The 23,872-nt window shown below is 46.3% G+C and overlaps 1 protein-coding gene across 5 annotated transcripts in view; it reads left to right on the top strand.

Annotated features, from left to right (window-relative positions):
* Positions 1-783: 783 nt before the first annotated feature.
* The window catches only part of HDAC5 (histone deacetylase 5), a 138,530-nt gene continuing 115,441 nt past the window's right edge, over positions 784-23,872 (top strand). Inside the window, exons 1-3 of one of the 5 annotated variants that reach the window (XM_053265633.1) lie at positions 784-1,082; positions 14,630-14,748; positions 16,738-16,941. In XM_053265633.1, the coding sequence (XP_053121608.1) occupies positions 16,920-16,941 (22 nt within the window). In that variant the 5' untranslated portion in view covers positions 784-1,082; positions 14,630-14,748; positions 16,738-16,919. Of the gene's footprint in view, positions 1,083-14,629; positions 14,749-16,737; positions 16,942-22,230; positions 22,355-23,368; positions 23,625-23,872 lie in introns of those variants that run through there. The other 4 variants (XM_053265632.1, XM_053265634.1, XM_053265631.1 and 1 more) reach the window with 4 other exon arrangements.

A 23,872-nucleotide genomic window follows, 5' to 3' on the forward strand; every position in this document is an offset into this window, starting at 1 on the left:
GTCCAAAGGTCTTTAGGTCCATGCTCCAAATTTACTTAGGTGCGCCTCTGGGCATAATATGCTCAAAACGTCCAGTCCCAGTTCATAATTTTACAGCCCTATCTTTACCAGCTGCAGTTCCGGGGCCGTTTTGAAAGGCATCCCCACGAATGCATTGCAGTAATCTAAGCAAGACGTAACCAGAGCATGAGTAACTGGGTCCAAGCTATCCCTGTCCAGGTAAGGTCTCAGTTTGTGTATCGACGGAAGCTGATAAAAGGTCACTCTAATGCTCTTAACTTGTCCATGGGCTGTAAAATTTTGTGCATGAGAGATCGATCACCATTACTCCTTTTTGTTGATGTTGACCATAGTTGCCCGTCGCCACCTTCCCTTCCCCCTTATTTTAGATTGGAAGCTTCTTGGGGGCAAGTCTGGTCTCTTTTTGCCTGTGTAAACTCTGTAGGGCATCCTGTATGTACGCTGATGGTGCCGAATAACTAATACTCTACAACTCTTGGCTTTTCCGCCCTCGCCCTGGTAGTTCCAGCGAGCTGAAAGCCTTTTTGCATTCATACACAGTTTAACTGTGTGAATCTTCACGCAATAGTAGGAGGAAAAAGAGCCTGGAAAATGTTTCTTTTTGCAAACTTTTTGCAAAGCACTGGCAGGCTAGTTTCTACGGCGGCCCTTTAACGCGGGATGGACAGGCTCCTCCCCTCCCTTAAGCCGTGCCCCTCACGGACTAAGCAAGTGAGGGAGCAAGGCTATTTATAGAGCGGGGGGGGCTGTCACGTGACGGCGAATGACGTCACTGAATGTTGTTGTTAGTGTTTGGTGGTGGTGGAGGGCGAGCGAGCAAAGCCAGCTGCAAAGATGGAGGAGAAAAGGAAAAGGAGAAGGTGGTTGTGGTTATGAAGGGTTGCAGCGGCAAGGGCAGCCGGCTATAGGGCTCCCCCCCCTCGTGGGGGAAGCATACATCTGGGACAGGCCGGGCCCAGAAATTGCAGTTTTCCATCCTGCACGAATATCTGCAAGAAAAGCACAGCAGCAGTAGCAGCAGTAGCAGCAGGAACGCGCCATTTTCCCCGAACATCTTGCAGGTAAAGAGGGAGACCGGGGACGAATAAGGGGGCCCGTGGGGGCATCCTTGGGCTTCCCTCCCCACCGGCCCCGCTCCAAGGCACCCTGCGCCCTGGCCGTTCCTGCCGCGAATTTGCGCTTCGGGTTTGGGCACCCGCTGAAGGAAGGCTGTGCGGAGCTGCGGAAGCAAACTAGGCAAGAGGCTGTGGAGCATTGCAAGGGAGTGGGGAGCGGGTGGGAGGAGGAGAAGGAGGAGGAGGAGGGTGGTGGTGGTGGTGCAGGGACCACAGCCGATGACCTCCGGTGCCTGAAGCTGCGGGAGCCAGACGGGAAAGGGATGGCATTGGAAGCTGAGGGTGTGTATGTGAGAGGCTGGCGGAATCGGAGTGGCCCGCGGTTGAGAGTAGCTGTGCAAAATGTGTGTGACACCTACCGGGTCCAAGGTGCTGTTCAAGGAGCCACTCCCTCGGTGTGTGCCTCTAGTCTGTCATTGAAAACTATGTTCTGGGCGGGGGTTGAGCCAGACAGCAAAAAGAGCGCGCGCGCGTGTGTGTGTGTGTGAGAGAGAGAGCGCGCCGCGAGCTTCAATCAACTGCAGACTTGTCCGCGCTGCTGCCAAGAAGCCAGTGGCTGCGGCTGCCTGCTGGGGCTGGGGGGCAGCAGCGGGGAGCTAGGGGTAATAATCAGTGGGGTGAAGAAGAGGCAGGTCTAACCCGGAGACAAGTCAAAAAGAAGTGGAAGGGCAAGTGCCAGACCAGGGTCTTCTCCAGTCTGCGAAGTTGTTTACACATTTGTAAAATCAACCCAAATCTCATCAACCCAAATCTCCAGCATTCATACCAGCGCTTGGCAGCTGGCTGTTTAGTGCTAAATCCGCCCCTTGGCTGGCTTGAGAGTAAAGGAATCTTGCCCTTAGAGTGGTCCATGGTGGGTGTCAGTGTGGAAAGTAGCAATGTTCATCCTCTCTTTGTCTCCCAAGTCGCTAGACCAGGGTGTAAGCTAGGGGAGATGGGGCCCGTATTCGCCTCTCTCCCCAGCGGCCCCTCAGAGGGAGGGAGATAATGAAGAAAATAGGGAGGGTGTTGCTGGGGGGCCCTCAGGTGCCGGGGCAGGGTTCTTTGGACCCACCTGCTCAATTATTGCTACACCCCTGGCGCCATGCCTCTTCTTCCCCTCAGTAGCTTCATCCCTTCTATCAGCATGGCCTCCTTTTCTCTTCCTCCTTGCAGTCTCAGCTCTCTTCTCCCAGTGCAGGACTTGGCTAAGAAGACCACTTGAAGTGGGGAGGGGGTGGATTCTTGAGCACCTATTTGCAGTTTCACTGCATTTTCAAGTTTTCACACTGCTTGAAAATACTACAAGGTATTTGCCTCCACCTACCCACACACAGCCCACTTGTTTCCTTTCTTCTGACAAATGCACACTTAAAAAAAACAACCACCACCCAGTGCAAACCTTTTTTCTTCCCCTCACAATATAAACATTTCTGGGATATACCATTAGGCTGCAATCCTATGCATACAACAGTTACTTGGGAGTAAGCCCCCATGAGATCATTAAGCCTTTACTTGGAAACTGTATTGAATTGACTAAAATTCCATGCAACATTTTATAAAACTGTTAGAAGGACTATAGAGAGGGGTGCAGCTACTATTCTGGACTTCTCTGGTCTTCAAGCTTTGCCTGTTAAGTTGCTGATAAGTATAAGGCAATAATCTCCAATTTCTTAAACTAAAACACATACACACACACACACACACGTATTTCTATATTAAAGACACACATTTCAGACAGGATAAGTTTGAAATTGCTCAATTAGTAATTTCAGTTAAATCACCATGTTTTATTTGGAAGCTAAAAAAACCTCTCCCTCCTGAAAGGTAAGAGAAAGATGAGTGAGCTGGTAACAGGCTTTCTTCAAACTCAGGGCCGTAACTATAATAGGGCAAGGCTAGACAGTTGTCTGGGGGCCCACTGCCTTGGGGCCCCCCCCAGAGGCAAGTCACATGACTGACTCCCCCAGCCATACACCCACCCGGGCTTCCTTCAGTTGTATTCATCTTCCAAAATTGATGAGTGTTAAGACCTGGAGCTACCAGAACAGCATGTCTTTCTCTAGTACCACTGAGAAAGATACCATTGTATCGTCCACAATTTACAAAATCCTAAAAAAAATTAGGATGATGTTCTATTGTGGCACATAGTTTTTATATCTGTATGTTTGTCTGTCTGTCTATCACTATGCTTTTTGTTACCACTATTCAGCCTCATTTAAGATTTCTTTACTTCGTGAGCTGAGCTTCAGTGGTGGGGGGGAGCATTTTAAAATCTTGTCTCTGGGCCCACTGCAACCTTGCTACACCCCTGCTTAAACTCTCAGGACAAGCAAGGGGGAAGAAATGAGGCGGTTGGTTGTAAAAAGAACTTCCCAGAGCAAGTGTCAGTCCACCATATTCCATCCCTTTCCCACCTCATTTTCTAGATCTCTGAATGTTACTAAGATTTGCTAGTGAAATTTTTAAACAGAAAAAAGGAAAGGGGGAAAAAAAGAGAGAAGCTCCCAGCAAATGCTGGAGAAACCCAATGCCTTCTGAGGGGTTGGTTGGGCTGCTACCTTTTATGAACTCCATTTGCTTGCAGACTGAGTGCCCCCATTGGCAAAAACTACAGTCGTGTTTCACAAAAGATGGAACACCAACACAATTTCTCTCTAATAAAAATGGGGCTTCCTGCTTCCTTCCAGCCCCATTCAAAGACTGTGCGTGCCTCCAGATGCTTCTGATTAGTGGTCAGGTAATCAGTCATGGCTGAGGCTCCTGTAGCCCACCTTGGGACAACAAATAAAAAGCTGATTGTTGGCTAGGAGGCTTTTTAATATTACAGTTGGGAATTCTTATGGTAATCTTGTCCATCAAGGGCATAGAGCCTGGAGTCCACTCCAGCCACAGAAAATGCAGGTCCTGGAGCAGTAGAGTTTTGAGAAATGTTGCAGGCATAATTTTGAAACCAGTAACTTATCAGTGAGTAATACGGCAGCTGCAGGTGGAGAGCTTTAGGGGGGCTGTGCCCAATTTGCTCCTACCCAGGATCCACTGCTGCAAGAACCCCATGACAACCTCCAGTCGCTGGAGGGGCAGCTAGGAATTCTGTCAAATAGTTAAAAACAGGCAGCCTGCCTGAGGACTCATTCAGAGCACACTTTAAGTACCCTCCCTCTGCAGCCTCTTGGTGTTTGACTCTCCCTCTCTGCTCTTCCATCACCCCCACTATGAGTGGTTGGCCTGAGTGTTGTCCAGACCTCTGAATGGGTTTCTTTTCCAGGATTTAACATCCTGTGCTCCTTGTGTGTGCCTTAAAAAAAACACCTGTGCCTAAACTACTTTGTAAGGCTTATGTTTGGTTGCCAAAGCAGCTGTGGACAAGATAGCAATAGCAATAGCACTTACATTTATATACCGCTCTATAGCCGGAGCTCTCTAAGCAGTTTACAATGATTTTAGCATATTGCCTCCAACATTCTGGGTACTCATTTTACCGACCTCGGAAGGATGGAAGGCTGAGTCAACCTTAAGCCCCTGGTCAGGCTCGAACTTGTAACCTTCTGGTTACAGGGTGGCAGTTTTACCACTGCGCCACCAGGGTCTCGACATTGTCTGTCAGTAAGATGAAAAATATATCAACCTCGCTTCCTCTCCTCCCACCCCGAAGTCTCATGGCTTGGCATACAAGTGTAGTTACTGCCGCTTCTCTAACTTTTGTAGTAGTAATGTGGATTTTAAGCCACCTAATGGCGCAGCAGGGAATGACTTGACTATCAAGTCGGAGGTTGCTGGTTTGAATCCCAGCTGTAATGGGAAACACCTATATCAGGCAGCAATGATATAGGAAGATGCTGAAAGGCATCATCTCATACTGCATGGAAGATGACAGTGGTAAACCCCTCATGTATTCTACCAAAGACAACCAACAGGGCTCTGTGGTTGCCAGGAGTCGACATTGACATTGACTTGACGGCACACTTTACCTTTAATGTGGATTTGGTGAATATGCAAAGGAAAATATGTCTGGTGCAGGTGTGACACAGATTTTTTTGATGTGTGCTAGACATGTGTGAGTTTGGGTGATGAGTGTTGAGCTAAGAGCATAACAGATATCTTCATAGTAGCAGATACTGTTTTAATAATGTGTTCTCTTTATTTGGTTTCAATTTATTTGGTAAAGAGAAATTTTTCTCCCTCTCATATAACACTAGAACCAGGGATCATCCCATGAAATTGATTGCCAAAAAATTTAACACCAACAAATGAAAGTACTCTTTTACACGATGCATAATCAACTTGTAGAATTCTCTGCCACAAGATATGGTGAGAGCCAACAACTTGGATGGCTTTAAAAGGAGTTTGAATAACTTCATGGAGGAGAGGTCTGTCAATGGCTACTAGTCTGAGGGCTATAGGTGACATTCAGCCGCAGTGGTAGGATGCCTCTGAATACCAGTTGTAGCGGACTAACAGCAGGAGAGAGCATGTACTCAGCTCCTGCCTGTGGGCTTCCAGTGGCATCTGGTGGGCCACTGTGTGAAACAGTATGCTGGACTAGATGGGCCTTGGGCCTGATTCAGCAGGGCTATTCTTATGTTCTTATGATACCTCTTTAGAACAGAATCTGGGTTCTGGTTTAATCTGCAGCATGCTTCGACATTGTCTGTCAGTAAGACTTGATGGATGTAATGCAGATAGTGAGGCCAAAAACTTCATCACCTTGATTGGAAATGGGCATGTTTTGTTTGGGTGATACTTCTGCAGAGTGCCTAGTTCTGCTGAAGATCTGAGTAATTTTGAATGATTGGGTAGATGCTACTTTCATATTGCTATCATTCCTGAGGAGTTTGGACAGAAGGAAGGGGAGGAGAGAAGAAAGCTAATTCTCAAAGTGTACCTGCCTCCCGAGTGAAATTGATGTATGTCAAAAATTAATATTGTTTTTATGGTTTTAATACTGTTTTAAAATATTATTTAAAATTTTTAAAATTGTAATGTTTTAAACTTTTCATTTTTGTTTTAACAAATATCTTACTTTGTTTTAATTTTGTTGTAAACCGCCCAGAGACATAAGTTTTGGGCGTTATAAAAAATATATTAATAAATAAACAAAAATAAAATAAAAAAGCATGTGTGGACAGCAAATTTCCACTCTGCTATATGCTATAGGAGACAAGCAAGATTATGGGACAGTGGGGGCGGGGGGGGCAGCACAGGTCGAAAGCCTATCCATACAGCCAGACTGCTGAGTTTGGAGGTGCTGAAAGAGTGTAGATCCTCCTGTATGATGTGATTATGCAAATAATATGGGGAGAAAAGCTGGTCTTGTTGTGAGCATGAATTGTCTCCTTTCCTAAGCAGGCTCTGTCTTGGATTGCATTTGGATGGGAATCGGTCTGCAGCAAACCGGGCAGGTTTGACTGGTTTGACTGTGGACTGCACCGGCCCCGACAAAAGTGGTCCGGTCCGCAATAAAATCAGACCTAACCCAGTTCATCTGCGGATTGGTTTGCAGGTTCGAGCACCTGTAAAGGGGAATCCAGTGAGGACTCCCTTTTGCTTCCAAAGGTAATAAAAGGCCGAGTGGGACCAGAGAGAGAGCGGCGCCTTTAAAACTGAAAAAGAAGGTGCTTACTGGCAGACCAGTGTAAGATATTCCCCTTTTGAGGTGGGGCCATAGCTTAGTGGAAGAACGTCTGTCTGCATGTTAGCATGCAGAAGGTCCCAGGTTCATCTCCAGATAGGGCTCCTGCCTGAAACCTCAGAGAACTGTAGTCAGTGTAGACAATACTGAGCTCAATGGGCCAATAGTCTGACTTGAGATAAGGCAGCTTCTCATGTTCTAAAATTGTGCTCCTAGCCAGATTAAGGGTAAAAAGAGATCATAGGAAGCTGCCATATACTGAGTCAGACCATTGGTCTATCTAGCTCAGTATTGTCTTCACAGACTGGCAGCAGCTTCTCCAAGGTTGCAGGCAGGAATCTCTCTCAGCTCTATCTTGGAGAAGCCAGGGAGAGAACTTGAAACTTTCTGCTCTTCCCAGAGCGGCTCCATCCTCTGAGGTGAATATCTTACAGTGCTTACACATCAAGTCTCCCATTCAAATCAAATGTAACCAGGGCAGACTCTGTTTAGCTAAGGGAACAAGTCATGTTTGCTACCACAAGACCAGCTCTCCTCTTCCTATTACATGTGGAGCAAACATTATGTTGTGATTGAAAATCAACTTAAAATGACGCAGGGGTGCATGCATGATTGCCCTTAGAGGCAGCATTTGCAGACTTCTGTCACATGGTCCTTAGATCCATGTGATTAACAAGTTCAGAAGAATGCTTTGCGTATTGTTTTCTGAACCCTGTAACCATTTGATGCCATGCCTTGACTAGTTCATTAGTCACCCTTCCATGCGTTTTCAGGGCCAGGCTGCTTCCGGACACACATCATGAGATACTGGGAAAGTAGTATGGGATAACTTGTTGAGGAGGATCGAGTGGGACTTCATTCCTAAGGCCAAATTCCTCCTTTTTTTCTTTGTCCCATGTTGCTCTTTCAGGTATAGGACTGTTTGGTTTGGAATGGGGTTGGCTGATGTGAGTTGACTGTAGAATGGAACAGAGTGAAGTGTGTGACTTGCTTCAGTTCTGCAGGCTGCCCATGCCTCTGGACCACTTCACTTTGAACCTGTTTTCATTTGTGAGTTTACACCATAAATGGCAAAATATGCCTCCGTGGAATTCTTGCCCAGCATAAATTAGTGGGGGATCCTTAATGGTTGCAGTCCTCCTTGGCTTTCTCCTGTAGTATGTAGCTTGGTTTCATCCCCTGAGTCACCGGAGTTCTCTCCTTTGCAGGCGCTTGAAGGCGGTGCATCCACGTTCTACCTGGCCATGCATTGCTTAAGACTGCATGTGTAGATCTTTTGGGAACTGTTGTGCACAGATTGCCCTGCCATGAGTAGTAGGTAAGATGAATTGTTGGGCAGGAAATGTCCAGTTCAAGTCACATCTCACTCATGAGCTGTCTGGGAGACCTTAGGCAAATCACAATTTCCCAACCTTTCCTCCTTCTCCCCCCTCCTCCCCACCCCCACCGTCTGTAATATGGAGAAAAAATACTGGCTGTTAACAAAGCTGTTGAACAGGATTACTGAAATAAGTGTGTGAAACGCGTTTAGCATTTAGGAAAACTACTGTATAAACAGGAAGCTGGCAAGTGGGTACACTAGTGTCTTGTAGTTCTTTTCCTCTCTGTGATCCAGTAGTCCTGTGATTCTAGCCTCCTGTTAGCATTTCAGAATCCCAGCTTTCATTTTTTCCCAAAAAAGGAAAATTCCCAGCCTTGGTCGTTGCGGAGATGAGGTTGAAAATGGCCCAGACACTAAATCCCAATCTTCAAACTGTGAAGCAAGTCTTTCCTACAAAGATTTGCAAAGTTGCCAGGGGAGGCGTGAACTCCAATCTAATTCCCTTCATTTTTCTTGTTCCTACCTATCCCAGCCCAGATTTGGTATACGTATGTCTGTCTCCATTAGGCCAGAAGGCAGAAGAGAAAGCTTGTCTCCCTTCTCAAATCTCGCTGAAGGCTGATTCTGATATTTACCAGGACTTGTTTTGAAAGATTTGGGTCTTGGCTCCAAAGCCATACCCCTGAACATGTGCAGAGTGCTTCTCCCTGCTAAATAACCATAAACAAACATTAAGACATGTATACAGTTTGGTTAGCTAAGTACTTTAATTTGACTTAAGATCCATTCCTGCAGGGGCTCAAGCCTTCTGTTTCTAGGCTTCAGGAGGTTCACTAGGTAGTGTTCAAGAACCTTTGTATTCCAGAAATGAAGAAGCAAGTCAAAAGAAGCCCAGCTATATTTGTGAACTGATCAATATACTGTATTTGTGTGAAAGTATTGCCACGTAAGAATAAATGTAGCATGAGCAGCAACCGTAATTTGCTGATTCCTGCAAAAATCTGTGCAAATTATCACTGCTTCTGTTACGGTGTAATTTTTTTTCAGTGCAGTGTGGGTACAGGACACCAAAATCATATAGCCTCTTCCCCTGATGATTTATAGTCTGTATTAGAGCATAAAAATGGGTATGAAGGAAGAGGACCACAGGGATTGACATATGAGGTAAACTGACTTGGATGCCAGTGGGGACAGAGAAGAGGTGTCGTGAGAGGCCTCAAAGAACCTGCGGTGTTGCAGCCCATTGCTAAGTGGCAGTGGTGTAGGGAGGCTCCTGGTGGCCTGGGGACAAAGTTGTTTGGGGGGCTCCCGCACCCCAGTGCTGAAGCCACACCCCCTACTACCACGCATGCCCTGTTTCCCCCTCTATTTATGTATGGTGGCAGCGGGCGTGCAGTCTGGCTTCTTGGCGTGCGGGCCTCCCAATTTCCTGGCTGGCGCGCCAGCTTCTCTCACATCTCACACCTGTTCAATTTGAGTAGGGAGAGTGTTGCATGACAGGGAATGGGGAGGCCTACACGCTGGCTGGGGAGTGGGGGAGAGGCTCGTCCACTACCACCACCATGGGTAAATAGATGGGAAATGGATGCGGGTGGGGGTGGGCCCCTTGATCTTCTGGGGACATTTGCATCCCTTCATCCAGTGGATGCTATGCCATGCAAAATGGTTAAAGATCTACATCGTCCAGGCACATCTGAAACTGTTTCACCACCACATGTGTTTCTCAAAAGTAATGGATTAGGAACAGGGAAAGGATTTTTCAGTAATGGATCAACTAATGCCACTCTTATAGTTGCTAGCATTACTGCCTCACTTGGAGGCATTACCAGCTCCCTGACAAGTCAGGATAGTCTTTTCAGTCCTTCTGATTAGCTCCTCCTGATTAATTAGGAAAAGCAAGTTTGTAGTTGGCCAGACCAACTGTGGTCACCTTGATGGTATCCTCGGGCAACAACAACTGACACTGGATAGAGGGAGAGCTTTCAAATGAGCTTTTAGATGTGCCTCGTTGGATCCTTAGGAAATTTCTTTATACTACTGAGTCACCCCATTGCTCCGTCTAGCTTGGTATTGTTTACACCAGGGCTGCTCAGCTTTGGCCCTCCTGCAGATGTTGGCCTACAACTCCCATGATCTCTGGCTATTGACCACTGTGGTTGGGGATTATGGGAGTTGTAGTCCAAAAATGGCTGGGGGGGGCCCTAGGTTGAGCAGGCCTGGTCTACACTGGCTGAAGGGGCTCAGGCAGAAGGCTTTTCTAGCCCTACCCAGAAGTGTGAGGATTGAACTTGGCATCTTCTGCATGCAAAGCCAGTGCTCTACCACTGAGCTACAGGTTTTCTACCACGGGTGCTCTAACCACCACCCCTGAGCTACATCTTCAGGTCTTCTGAGTCCCAAGTTCTATTAACAAAATATTAGAAGGTGCCTAGTAGCCGTTGTTTGAAAGGTCCAGGAACTGATGGAAGCTCAAAGAGCCTGTGGAAATAGTGAGAGATTCCCCCAGAACCTGGGAACCTATTTGATTCATCAGTATCCCACCACTGCAGAAGCTTGCAGAGACCTGAGACTTGGTTGGGCAATTGACCATGACAAAGGCAAAGGAAAGCCACGTAGTACACACAACACTATGACTAGACCAGTGCAGAACAATAGAACTAGCATGTAGGCCTGAAGATACAGTGGGAAGGTTCCATAGTGGTAATAGGGGCCATGAAATCCTGAGTACCCCCGGCAAGGTGCCTTCAGCATGGAAACTGGGTGCTGTCCAAGACAGACAGGGCAAACATCAGCACCACGTCTGAGACCAGTTCAACCAGGGGTCAGTGACATGGACAGTTCATGAATAGAATTCTCACTTTCCACGTGGGATGAGACCATAGCTCAGTGGTAGAGCATGTGCTCTGCATGCCGAAGGTCCCAGGTTCAATCCCTGCCATCTCCAGGTAGGACTGGGAAAGACTTCTGCCTAAAACCCTGGAAAGTCGCTACCAGTCAATGTAGACAGTGCTGAACTAAATGGACCAATCATCTGACTCAATATAAGGCAGCTTCCTATGTCCCCTGCAGAAACCACTATCAGGAACATCCATCCAGACCCAGAAATGGATCACTCTTGCCCAGTCAAATGGAGACTGACCTTGGGCAGCAACTAACTGGGCAAGGAGTGGCCCTCAGCATCTCCAGCCGGGTAATACATACCCAGTAAGCAACATCATCCAGAGTTAAACTAGGAGGCTGTCTGCACAACTGAAAACTGTGTGGCACAAGTGTCCTACCCAGGGTTGGAAGCTGTGCTCATTCCCAGTTTTCGGTTGTGTGGGAGCAAACAATTAGGTATGAGGAGGGAGAAGTGATTGTGTGGGAGACAGGAGTTGGGGAGGACAGCGCCGTCCTACCCAGTTTCCATACCCAGGTCAGAGGAAAAGCTGTTCTGTCCACTGGCTGAAGGGGCTCAGGCAGAAGTCTCCCACACAATCACTTCTCTCTCCTCCTCCCTAGTTGTTTGCTTCCACACAACTGAAAACTGGGAGCATGCACAGCTCCCAAACCTGACTTAGGACACTTGTCCTGCCTAATTCTTGGTTGTGTGAACAGCCCCTATGTGTGATGGTTGTCTGCTGACCTGAAATTAAACTACATGAGCTAAAGGTCATGGGAGCACCAAGGCTATACTTGCTGTAATTGGCCAGAGTAGGATCAAGAGGGGCATTAACCTTTTTATTCTGCCTCTGACTTTGTACTGAATTTCAGAGCTCATTGTGTAGTGGTGAGAATCTCGCTGCTTTCTGATCACCTCCAAAGCCCATTGCAGTTGTGGGAGAAAGTTACTGCCCTCCTGTGCCGTGCTTGCCACATATGGTGGTCATTGGCATGTGCAAGTGCAGATCACGTCACTTGACCTTTCTCCTTGCAAGCTTCCATCTTTAAATTGTACCAGCAGCAATGTTTTCTAAATCAGCCACTACCATCCAGTAAATGCGGAGCAGTAGTAAGCAGGAATACCCTGTCATGCTCACCAAGGAAACCTGGCAATAATTCAGCACTGACAATCATTGTTAAAAGTTCTAGCAGTTTGCCAACCTGCTTTGATTGGATGAGGATAATAATAGACCAAGAAGAAATTATATTGCTCCCACCAGGGGAAAATCTGAAGTCAAACTGAGAGCCCCAGTTTTTGCTCTGTTCAGACAGATAAAAGAGACAGATGAGGCATAAATCTCTGCTGCTTTCATGGTGGAAGGGGAGAAAAATCAGTACTGAGTCTTAAAGCTCTAAATCGGTATGGCAGAAGAATCAGCTACTGTATTCCCTGCAGCTAAATCTCTGTGATTAGGTCACTGGGGAGGGGCTCAGTGGTAGAGCATCTGCTTTGCATGCAGAAGGTCCCAGGTTAAATTCCTGGCAGCATCTCCAGGTAGGGCTGGGAAAGACTCCTCCTGAAAACTTTGCAGAGTTGCTGCCAGTCAGTGTAGGCAATATGGACCAATGGTCTGACTTGATATTCCTTCCTATGTACCTTTGCACTGCTGGAGGGTGCTTCAGGGATGAGCTGTATGCAAATCTATGTCTTAATATCCCAAGTACCCTCCTTCCTGCCCGCCCATTAAAAAAAACTGTTTTGAGGGGGCTGATTGAAAAAGAGTGGAGAAGTAGCAGGGAGAATTGGCCACCTGACTTTCCTCATCCATTACTTTTCTGTCAAGTGCCTCTTCTTTGTACTGTTTCTCTAGTCTCAGGGTCACCCTAGACATGATGCAGGACGTCCTTGCTACAGGTTTCCTGCGTTACCTGGTTTAGCCTTCAGTCTCTCTCTCTCTCTCTCTTAAAATAGCTTTTTATATAAAAAGAAAAAGAAAGAGGATGGGTGGTTATTAGACTACCATCACACACATTTGCATGTACCATGTAGTTTGCCCCTCACTCCAGCCAGAACTCAGCACTGGAACATGTGAAGTAATGGGTACCTTTAAGCATGTGCAGAGTGCTTTTGATTCAACATTGAGTAGCCACAGCCAGTCCCCATTCATCTGGGGCCTAGGATCAGGCTGCCAGAATAGGGGAGAGAGGATTAAGCAGCAGTGCATTTCATTTTAGAAACTTCTCAGTCTTGCAAGATAGAGCAGCCCGATGTAGCTCTTAATTAAGGCTACATAACTTCAGCCCAAGAGTGGGGTCACTTGATGAAATGTTACTCCAAAGTATTCCCTGCACATAGAAAACTCGATGTCAGGGAAGAGTCTAAGCTAAAACCTATTTTTCCAGATATGCTAACTTTCTCTGTAAAGGGAGTATTTTAGTATGGAACATGTAATGGTGTGGGATACCCCATTTCCATCTGAAGTGGTACAGCCCACATGCAGATTTACCACCTCAGTGAGAACTAGGCTTCGGTCTTTTTTTCTTTCTTTTTTGGTGGGGATTCCTCGTGGTAGTCCTGTGTGTGTTCTTTCTCTGTTCACTACCCCTGGGTGACATCACCAAATCCCATGGCTTTTGGAACCGGCTATATGCTGATGATGATACCCAACGGCATTTCTCTAACCCAGGCTTTCCTCCAGCCAGCCATCTTTTAACTGCCTGGCTGTCTCAGTGTTATATCAGACTTGGTTTTGATTTATGTCTTAAGCTCTGTGCAGACACTACATTGTACATGTGTACAAATGTGAAATGTCTATACATGTGTTGATGACTTTACATGTGAACCTGGGTGCAGGCCTTCAAATGCAGGGCACAGATAAGAAGTATGCTACTGCATGTGTCTTGACCATAATGGCTGAATGATTCTATATGCATACACTTGTACACACATTGTACATGGCGTTGGACATAATGTGTGAAAGGTTCTATAATCTTGATCCATACACTGTAATATTTGAATAACTCTTCATCTTTTCCTCCTCAGTTGTTCTGTCCTGCAACAGCACCACTATCCGTCCATTGACCAGGTGCAAAACTTTGACTTCTTAATTTGCTGTTTATTAGATATTTAGCCCATTCTTCCTCCTCAGTGGAATTTTGTGCACTATACTATTTTAGCCCCACAACAACCCTGTGAGGTAGATTAGGATGAGAGATGGTGACTGACCCAAGGTCAGCCAGTGAGCTTCATGGCTGATGGAGATTTGTGCCCAGAACTCTCCCACACTCTAAATGCTAATCCCCACTGGCTCTTTATCTTTGATTTCTCCCTCTGAATATGGGGCGATAAATCTGTTGCCATCTTGCTGGTTCCTATTCAACATTGCAAAAATCTGACCTTGCCTTGTTCATGCTCTGGACAGCTTCTGCCTTGACTTCTTTCAAGCATTCCCTTGCCATACTTCAGACCTAGGAAGGGAACACCCATCGTTGGCTACTGTGATCCTCATTTGTGAGAATGTGCTGAAGCCCGATCTGGCAGCTGCAGATGTGTCCAGCTGGGCCTTTGTTAACCAGGAAGAGTGTGATTGGAAGGGTGGAAAGAGAATGTGTCCCATGGCTGCAGGCCTGGTAGCCGGAGGAGGAGTATATTAGGGTGAATGCAAGGCAAGCAAATTGAACAGCTGTTTTTCCTTTCAGTGTTCTTTCAGTGCCTGACGAGTTGAGCTATTGTCCAAAAGAAAGTTGTCGTAGAAAGCGGGCTTGGAGATGCTTTATGTCCTTTCTGAGAACCAGGACATATAGGCGATACCATCCAGGTACTGGAGCAGCATAGTCTTCTATCCAGAACTCTTGCTCAGGCTGTGGTGCCCCTTTTCAAGTCCCTATGCTGGCTTCCCATCCCCTTTGTCATACAGAACAGAAACTCTTGTCCTTAGCTTTTAAAGCTCTTGGCAGCCCTGCCACCATTCTATCTTTATATTTTTTACTTACTGATACCTCCTTGCTGGAGACCTTTGCTCCTCCACTTCTGTTACTTCCAGGTTTCAGTGTGGGATCCAAGCAGTGGTTTGAACCTGCAGTGACCAAATACGCTCTGAACATGCTCATGAGTTTTGATTCCAGTATCTCAGGCTTCAAAGGCAGTTATTGTATTACAAAACATTTGAAACTTTCTTCCTCTGCCTGAGACTGGGTGTGGGAGGACAGTTGGGTTAAAACTAGAAATGTAGAATTGTATCCTGAATTGTGTGCAATGCATTTCCTTCCCCTGTTTCAGTGGAGAGATCATGTTATGAACAAATAATTGAATGTCAAATGCTCAGGTTAAACCAAAGGCCTTGCTTGGCTCAGCTAATAAATATAAAATGTCCACCAACAAAAAACTAAAATGCGTAAAGCATAGTATTTAAGAGGCCTAGTTTGCCCCATCACTTTTGGAAATGGGTATGGCACAGTGGGGAAGTAACTTGCCTAGGGAGCAAGAGGTTGCTGGTTCGAATCTCCGCTGCTATGTTTCCCAGACTATGGGAAACACCTATATCAGGCAGCAGCAATATAGGAAGATGCTGAAAGGTATCGTCTCATACTGTGCAGGAGATGGCAATGGTAAACCCCTTCTACCATAGAAAACCACATGGCTCTGTGGTCGCCAGGAGTTGCCTGCACAACTTTAAGGGGATGAAGCATGTGTTTGACCATGAAATATAGGATTGTGTCTTAAACAGGTGCTCCAACATTCATTGCCAAATCTCAATTTTCAAGGCAGATGCTACATTACAATATATTTTGTATTTCCCTCCTGGATCCTGCGTGGAGCCTTGAAGACACCTGTAGGAAGGCAGAATATCAATGATTTATCTTGTGTGGATAATTGGCAGCTGTGGGACTAATAAGAACATGCATTAGATGTTGAGATAGCTTTTGCACCATGCCCCACTTCTGGCCTGGTTTTCAAGCCTGGCAGGCCTGACCCTGGACCTTTCTCTAGACTCCACCCAAGTAGCAGAATGTTTTGTTTCAACTTTTGGTGACCCTAGTAAACATATATGAGAAGTGTAACTAGTAAAGCACAGTTTTCGAGAAGCCTCACTTCCTATATTGCCATTCACTGTATTTTGTGTCTTGCCAGACTGTAAAACTGGTATTTTGGTCGGATGGCCTTTTTTCTCTCCCTCTTCTCTTCTCTCCCCCTTCTCCCCTTCTTTATAAAAACTACATATATAGAAAAACTGGCAAAGCAAGTGCATTAATTCTCATTACAATCTGTATACCTCGACCTGAATTATTCCAACCAACACATCTCTCCCTCCCTTCCCCTTCTCTAATCTCTGCAGATTAGAGGAGTGCAAAACTAAAAAGTAACAGATTTGATGTTCCTTCTATACCATAAATTACAGTCTGCATTAAATTCATCTACAAAGAAAAACCAAATCTCAGATGAAAAGCCACAATCAGACCTTGGTTTCTGATCCTGCTTTGCAAAGCAAGTGCAAACTATAGTACTATAGTAGCACACTGTGGTTTGCTTCAAACCAGGATTGGAGGGAAGCAAATACATGTGTTTTGTGTTTTAATTCTGTAACACCTCTGCAAGGTAGATTAATATTAATAATCCCCAAGGGATATGGAGAGAGCAGTGGCAAAGCAGTTCTGGGAAGAGAGGCACCACCACATTTCTTCTCAAAAAGGCTGTCTCTAGCAACCTGATGCTGTTCAGGAGAGAAGGACAGTTTGGTCGTGGCTGGCTAGCCTGCAATTCTTGCAAGGTTTATCTTTGGCTAATATGATGTTCTCTTTAACTATAGGGTTCTCTAGAAGGACTTCCCCTTTTGCCACAAGGGATGTCCCAGCAGTGTTGGCAGAACGGCATCTGACCATCTGTGCCGTCAGCCCCCATGTGAACACCATCGTAGGCCTAGCTCTGCAGAAGCTGCTGCCTTCGCATTCCTGAGCTTTCGGCGAGCAACCAGCTACCAACAAGGACAACATGAACTCCAAGAATGAATCAGGTAGGTGAGGCAAGGATGGTAGTCTTGGGAGGTGGCGCTGCTCCTGCTGCTTTCTTGGTTGTGGCTGGTGAGGTGTATGGAATTTGTGGCTTGGTAACTGTACTTGGATGTGTGCTTGAAAGTGTGGACACTTCAGCTTCCAATATGAATGGTGGCTTTGCTGTATCACAGTTGACACCCATACATTCAAATACATGGAATGACTGGATCCATGACATGCTGTATTTATCTGTTTACTTACAAAAGACCTATCAAGTTTGACGGGTAGGGGAGTGATAGACTCAAGATAGGTAGACATAGCTTGAGTGGTCTGCAGCCACCCTTTTCAAAGCAGATTGTGTAACCTTCAATAGTGAATTGAGCTCAGGAACAACTTCTGGGACAAGTCAGCTGTGCAGAGTTCTGATTAGATGGCCCTGCAGCCATCTGGAGCTATCCCCGCCCCAGTTCCTGAGATTTTTAAAAATTAAAGTATAAAATACAAATAGATTGGGGTGGGGTTTTTTTTGTTTTTTGTTTAAGATTGACAAATAATTACACAAATACAGAGCTGAGGCACTTCCAGGTATTGGGGCAAGGCCGAGTTCTACAGGACCCAAGAGACTTCCCCTGAAGACCGACATTGGTTTGACAATAGTCAGATTGCCAACTGAGTTTGTGAATGGTGAAGCATGGGGTTGGGACTGTAGCTCAGTGGTAGGACATCTGCTTTGCATGTAGAAAGTCCCAGGTTCATAGGAAGCTGCCTTTATACCGAGTCAGACCATAGGTCTACCTAGCTCAGTACTGTCTACACCAGGCCTGCTCAACTTCGGCCCTCCTGCAGATGTTGGCCTACAACTCCCATAATTCCTGGCTATTGGCTACTGTGGCTGGGGATTATGGGAGTTGTAGTCCAAAAACAGCTGGGGGGCCTAAGTTGAGCAGGCCTGGTCTACACAGACTGGCAGCGGCTTCTCCAAGGCTGCAGGCAGGAATCTCTCTCAGCCCTATCTTGGAGATGCTGGCGGGATGGGGGAGGACTTGGAATATTCTGCATGCAAGCAGGTGGGGGCTCTTCCTAGAGTGGCCCCATCCCCTAAGGGGAATATCTTGCAGTGCTCACAGATGAAGTCTCCCATTCAAATGTAAACCAGGGTGCACCCTGCTTAGCAAAGAGGACAATTCATGCTTGCTCTCACAAGACCAGCTCTCCTCCCAGGTTCAGTCCCTGGCAGCATCTGGGAAAGACATCTGCCTGAAACCTTGGAGAGCCACTGTCAGTCAGTGCAGAGCTAGATGGACCCAGTGGTCTGACTTGATATAAGGCAGCTCTCTATGTTCCTCAGCAGGCCTGCTTTGTGTCCAAGCTGCATCTCTTCAGATGAAGGCTTTAGTTATAAATTTGTGCATTGAGGTATTGCTGCTGGCCTCTGAGCACCCCCTCCGTGTTCTTAGCTGAGAGCGTACAGGAGTGTAAGCTGGAGCAGCTAATGATGTGGCAGAGCAAGCTTCTCTCCTGTGGGAGTCCAAGTGCCCAGCCTCAAGGGTATCAAGTTTGGTATTGGGTTCAGTGGGCCACAGATAACTCTTGGCTTGCACTGTGCTTCTGGTTTAGGCTCAGGGAATCAGGGCCATCCTGAGGACTGGGAAAGCTAGGCAGTCATCCAGGCAGGCACATGCCTGAAGGGGCTACTGAGCTAAATTTGGTGGCTCACTATTGGGTATACTATCTGTAGTGAGCCAAGGAGGGGATGGGAAAGTGGCAACACTGACAGACTAACTTTTGGAGTGGGTACCAAAGGCACGCCTAACCCAGGGTGCTGTTTATCTTAGTGTTGTTCCTGTGGGAATGTGGCGTCATTGAGGCCAGCTCCTACTGAGCTCCATTTGCACAGGTCCCTCCCCTTGCTTCACGGGCACTGTCTGTTGTGCTTCAATCCTGAAATCCTTCAATCAGGTATTGTGGCAGAAATGAGGTCCCTGGAGAGGGTAAGGACAGCTGGCAGTCCAAGGATGGGTAAACGGAAGTGAAGTGGACAAACTGGAATTGCCAGACAGACGTCGCAAGTGGATTCCAGACAATGCTACAAGTGGATGTGCTGAACTGATGTCAGGAAGGTCACTCAAGAAGCAAGGGATATACTAGAGGTGGGACAAATGCTGAGGAGAAAGCTGGTAATGTCAAAATGGAGATGCAGGGGATATACTCGTGCTTCTTCCCTAAGCCTGCCTGGGAATTTCTGCAGCTCAGCTTTGGTAGGCCTGGAGTGCACAAATCCATATGAGCACAAGGTGTTCTGCTAGCTGTATAAAGTTCTTTATTACAATCCCAGGTTGAAAGTTGCTGTGCCATCTTAATAGGCTGCCACCCTTGGCTTCTTTTGCAGCTATTTCCCTGTTTTGCAGTTATTAACTTAACTGCTTGGCCCAGGGTTCAATGTAGTCTGTGCATGTATTGTGCAAAAACAGATACAGTGGTCCCTTGACTTACAAACTACTCGACATAAGTATTTTTCGAGTTACAAACGGCAGTTTTAGATCCGGTTTTAGATGCGGTTTTTTCGACTTACAAATTTTTAGATGGGGTTTCCTCGACTTACAAATTTTTAGATGGGGTTTCCTCGACTTACGAATTTTACATGCGGTTTCCTTGACTTGCCTGCCTGTTTACTGCCTGTTTATTCTTGAAAAGAAATGTTCCTGTGCAGTTTGCAAGCCTTACTGGGGGTCTGGGTCTTTTTTCTAGGCTCCGGAACGCATTAATCCGTTCCCAATGCATTCCTATGGGAAACCGCTTTTCGACTTACGAATTTTTCGACTTACAAATGTGCATTCGGAACGGATTAATTTCGTAAGTAGAGGGACCACTGTACAAGACAAACAATTTTAACACCTTAAGTATCTTGGCTGTAATACTTTTTTAAAAGCAGGCTTCTAGTCCTTGTTGATGAAACTCCTGAAAAAGTTGGTGTCATTTCTGCCTGAGGTTCAAAAGCAAAATGGGCATTTATAAGGCTATTGTTGATGAGGACTGAGGGGATGTGGGTGGGATAGGGGTTTAACTTAACCTGTTCTCATGGAGGTCTGCAAGTTTCTTGCCTCTAAAAGGATGAGTTGTCAAGTCTCATGGGACCAGCAATTGGGTTCTTCCAGTGCAGATGCCTCAGCCATCCACCCAGTGGAGAGATTCTCCAAATTCTCCAGTAGAACCTTCCTGCTTGCCCTGATTGGCTGGGAGCATTATATAATGCTTTCTGGGTCATTTTGTCGTCAGATACAGATATTCTGTCAATGAGTCAACACTATTTTCATCTCAGATTTGCAGAACCCTGTATTCTTGCTTTTTGATTTTCACAGTAATGTTACAGGACAATGTATTGTGTGTTATCTACATTATGCAAGTGTGTGTATAATATACATGCGTGTGCACACACAATCCTATTTACATTTCACTTTCAGAAATCTGACTTCTAGCTTATAATTTATGGATTGCTAAATATGTTTGGTTCAATAATTTGTGCAGCCTTCGTATTAAAGGTCTTCCATTTAAGAGATCTGTGTGGGGTCACATAGAGCTTAATTTCTTCAAAGGAGCTGCATCCTAAGACTGCCTGGCAGCCTTGTGCCCTTATCCAGACTATGAGGAGGTTGGTTGGGATTCCTCAGTGGCAAGTCTCTGCACATGTCTACAGGCGTTCTCGGTTATTACCAGTCATAGGCCAGGGTTGAGCCTTGGCTTGGTTAAAGCCTCAGGCCCACATCTCAGTTGAAGGCGTTTTAGATGTTGTAAGAAGATCACCACTGGATCAGAATGAAGGCCCATCTGGTCTAGCATCCGGTTTCCCACAGTGTTCAGCCAGATTCTACAGTCCATCCTTGTTTTCCCTGTGGGGTTTTTATGTAGCAGAGGTGCAGTGTACTGCATTTCCATTTGAATCAGTTTAATACCCATATTTAAAAGCTATCAACAAATGCCAAGAGGTGCAAGATGGCAGTTTAACAGTTTCCATAGCAACACCACATTTCTGGCTACTTCAGCCCCATCTGAGAGCAAGCCCTTTTTCTCTGCTTTGTGAAAACTGCCACTGGGAATCTGCTGGGTTTTTTGTTGCTTCTGTGCCTTGTGGGCTTAATTGGCATGTTTAGAAATGTGCAGGTGAAGAGGGGATTCTCTTCCCCACCACCCCTTATTCTTCCTTCAGACCTCCCTGCTGGAGCTTTCTGTTATGTTATGCAATAAACAAGAGAGAGGCCGGCATCAGCACGTCGTTGGTGTTAATAGCTTTGTGCTTGCCTCATTTTTTGCCGTCAAAGTGACTATTGCTGTTAACAAAATCGTAGGTGGCTGTGTTGGTCAATTAGAAGAAAAATCCACAGTCCAGAGAAGGTAATGGTTTATTTAGGAGCAACCGGAAGTAGCAAAGTATCAAGCAGAGAGGTTTGAAGTCCTCCAGAAATTTTCATCAGGCAGATGGTAAGCAAAAGGACAGGGTGGGAGTAAGAAAAGAGACATGTTGTAGGAGCCCTGCAGTTTGTAAACTCTAAAGATGAAGTTCAGGGGTTTCTTTAGCTTTTTGTGGATTTGAGTCACCCCCTGAAAGGTGCAAGACTGTTTCAAAATAGTACAGAGCTGCTTAGACAAAGGAAGCAACAACAACAAAAAGCCTCCTCCTTGTTTTGGAAAAATGAAGCCTGGGAATCAACTTCCAAATTTTAATTATTATTTTTTTATTATTTTAGTGTAAACCGCTCTGAGCCTTTTTAGGAAGGGTGGTATAAAAATTGAATGAGTGAATGAACTCAGTACAGTCTATCACCAGCTTTAGATTTCCCAAGCCAGAAATCAGGAAGAAGCAAAGAAACAACGTTTAGCTAAAACTATCAAGGGGAATAATAAAAACTTCTTTAAATACATCAGAAGCAGGAAACCTGCCAGGGAGACAGTTGGACCATTAGACAATGAGGGAGTGAAAGGGATTATTAAGGAGGATATGGAGGTTGGAGAGAAGCTAAATGAGTTTTTTGCATCCATTTTCATGGCAGAGGATACTGAGCATATACCTGTTCCTGAACCAGGCTTTTGGGGGATGGAGGCTAAAGAACTAAGTCAGATAGAAGTGACGAGAGAAGATGTTCTAAACTGTCTGAAAAAACTAAAGAGTCCTCAAAGAACTCAAATGTGAAATTGCCGGCCTCCTTGCTAAAATATATAATTTATCCCTGCAATCAGGCTCTGTACCAGAGGACTGGAAAGAAGCAAATGGAACACCAATTTTCAAAAAGGGATCCAGGGGCGAACCAGGAAATTACAGGCTGGTTAGCTTAATGTCCATTCAAGGCAAATTGATGGAAAGCATCCTCAAAGACAAAATTGTAAAGCATATAGAAGAACAGGCCCTGCTGGGAGAGAACCAGCATGGCTTCCACAAAGGTAAATCTTGTCTCACAAACCTTTTGGAGTTCTTTGAGAGTGTAAACAAATGTGTGGATCATGGTGGTCCAGTTGACATAGTATACCTGGACTTGCAAAAAGCTTTTGACAAAGTTCCTCATCAAAGACTCCTGAGGAAACTTAACAGTCATGGGATAAGGGGACAAGTACATGTGTGGATTGCTAACTGGTTGAAAGACAGGAAACAGAGAGTAGGTATAAATGGAGAGTTTTCACAATGGAGGGAAGTAAGAAGTGGGGTCCCCCAGGGATCTGTACTGGGACCAGTGCTTGCTTGCTTGTTTGTTTGTTTGTTTATTCATTAATTAATAAATGATCTAGACGTAGGGGTAAACAGCGAGGTGGCCAAATTTGCAGATGATACCAAAGTCGTTCAGGTAGTGACATCCAAAACGGGTTGTGAGGAGCTCCAAAAGGATCTCTCCAAACTGGGTAAGTGGGCAACAAAGTGGCAAATGTTGGCAAGTGTAAAGTGATGCACATTGGGACAAAAAAATTCAACTTCAAGTATACGCTGATGGCATCTGAGGTGTCGGTGACTGACCAGGAGAGGGATCTTGGGGTCGTGGTGGACAGCTCATTGAAAGTGTCGTTTCAATGTGCGGCAGCTGTGAAAAAGGCCAATTCCATATTAGGGATCATTAGGAAGGGGATTGAAAATGAACCTTCTAATATTATAATGCCCTTGTACAAAACTGCGGTGCGGCCACACCCGGAGTACTGTGTGCAATTCTGGTCACCACATTATTATCTCTATATATAATTTTCCTGGGTGTGCCTTAGAATGTGTGTCCCAGTGCCCAGCTGATTGGCTGGGCAGCGGAGAAGCCTGATTGGCTCATGCATACCCAGGAGGATTGGGTGGCGGTGTACTCGGGTGTGCCTGCTGCGGAAGCCCGGCCGCAGAAACTCCTGGGTGTGCCTTGGAATGTGTGTCCCAGCACCCAGCTGATTGGTTGGATGGCGGAGGCACCTGATTGGCAGAGGCGCACCCAGGAGGATTGATCAGTGGCGGACCCAGCTGCAGTGGCGGTGGCGGGCCCGCCCCGCCGTGGAGGGCAGTGGTGGAGGCGGGCCTCGTCCAGCTGTGGAAGCCTGAGGCAGCGGCGGGCCTGTCCTGGCCATGTAGGACAGAGGCGGCGACCATGGAGGCCAGTGGCGGCTCGGCCCGGACGCAGAGGCCAGAAGCGGCTGTGGCGGTCCCAGCCGTGGAGGACAGAGGCAGCGGCGGGCCCACCCAGCTGCGGAGGCAAGGCCGGGGAGGGGGAGAAAGTGGGGGCAGAAGAAACAGTGGGGAGGAGAGGCGGCTGGGCCCAGAAGCAGAGACTGGGGCAGAAGGTTGGGGGGAAGATGTAACCGCCGGCCCCAAAGAGCGCACAGAAGCTCTGTGCGGGGTCAGCTAGTGCATTTTTAATATACAAATTATTTTACAGTCTTTATTGTATGTGCTCCTAAAATAACTAGTGAGGTATTTCTCAGTTGTTGCTATTTTCCAGG

This window comes from Hemicordylus capensis, chromosome 6 (genome assembly GCF_027244095.1).
Source record: "Hemicordylus capensis ecotype Gifberg chromosome 6, rHemCap1.1.pri, whole genome shotgun sequence".
NCBI classification, from domain to species: Eukaryota; Metazoa; Chordata; class Lepidosauria; order Squamata; family Cordylidae; genus Hemicordylus; species Hemicordylus capensis.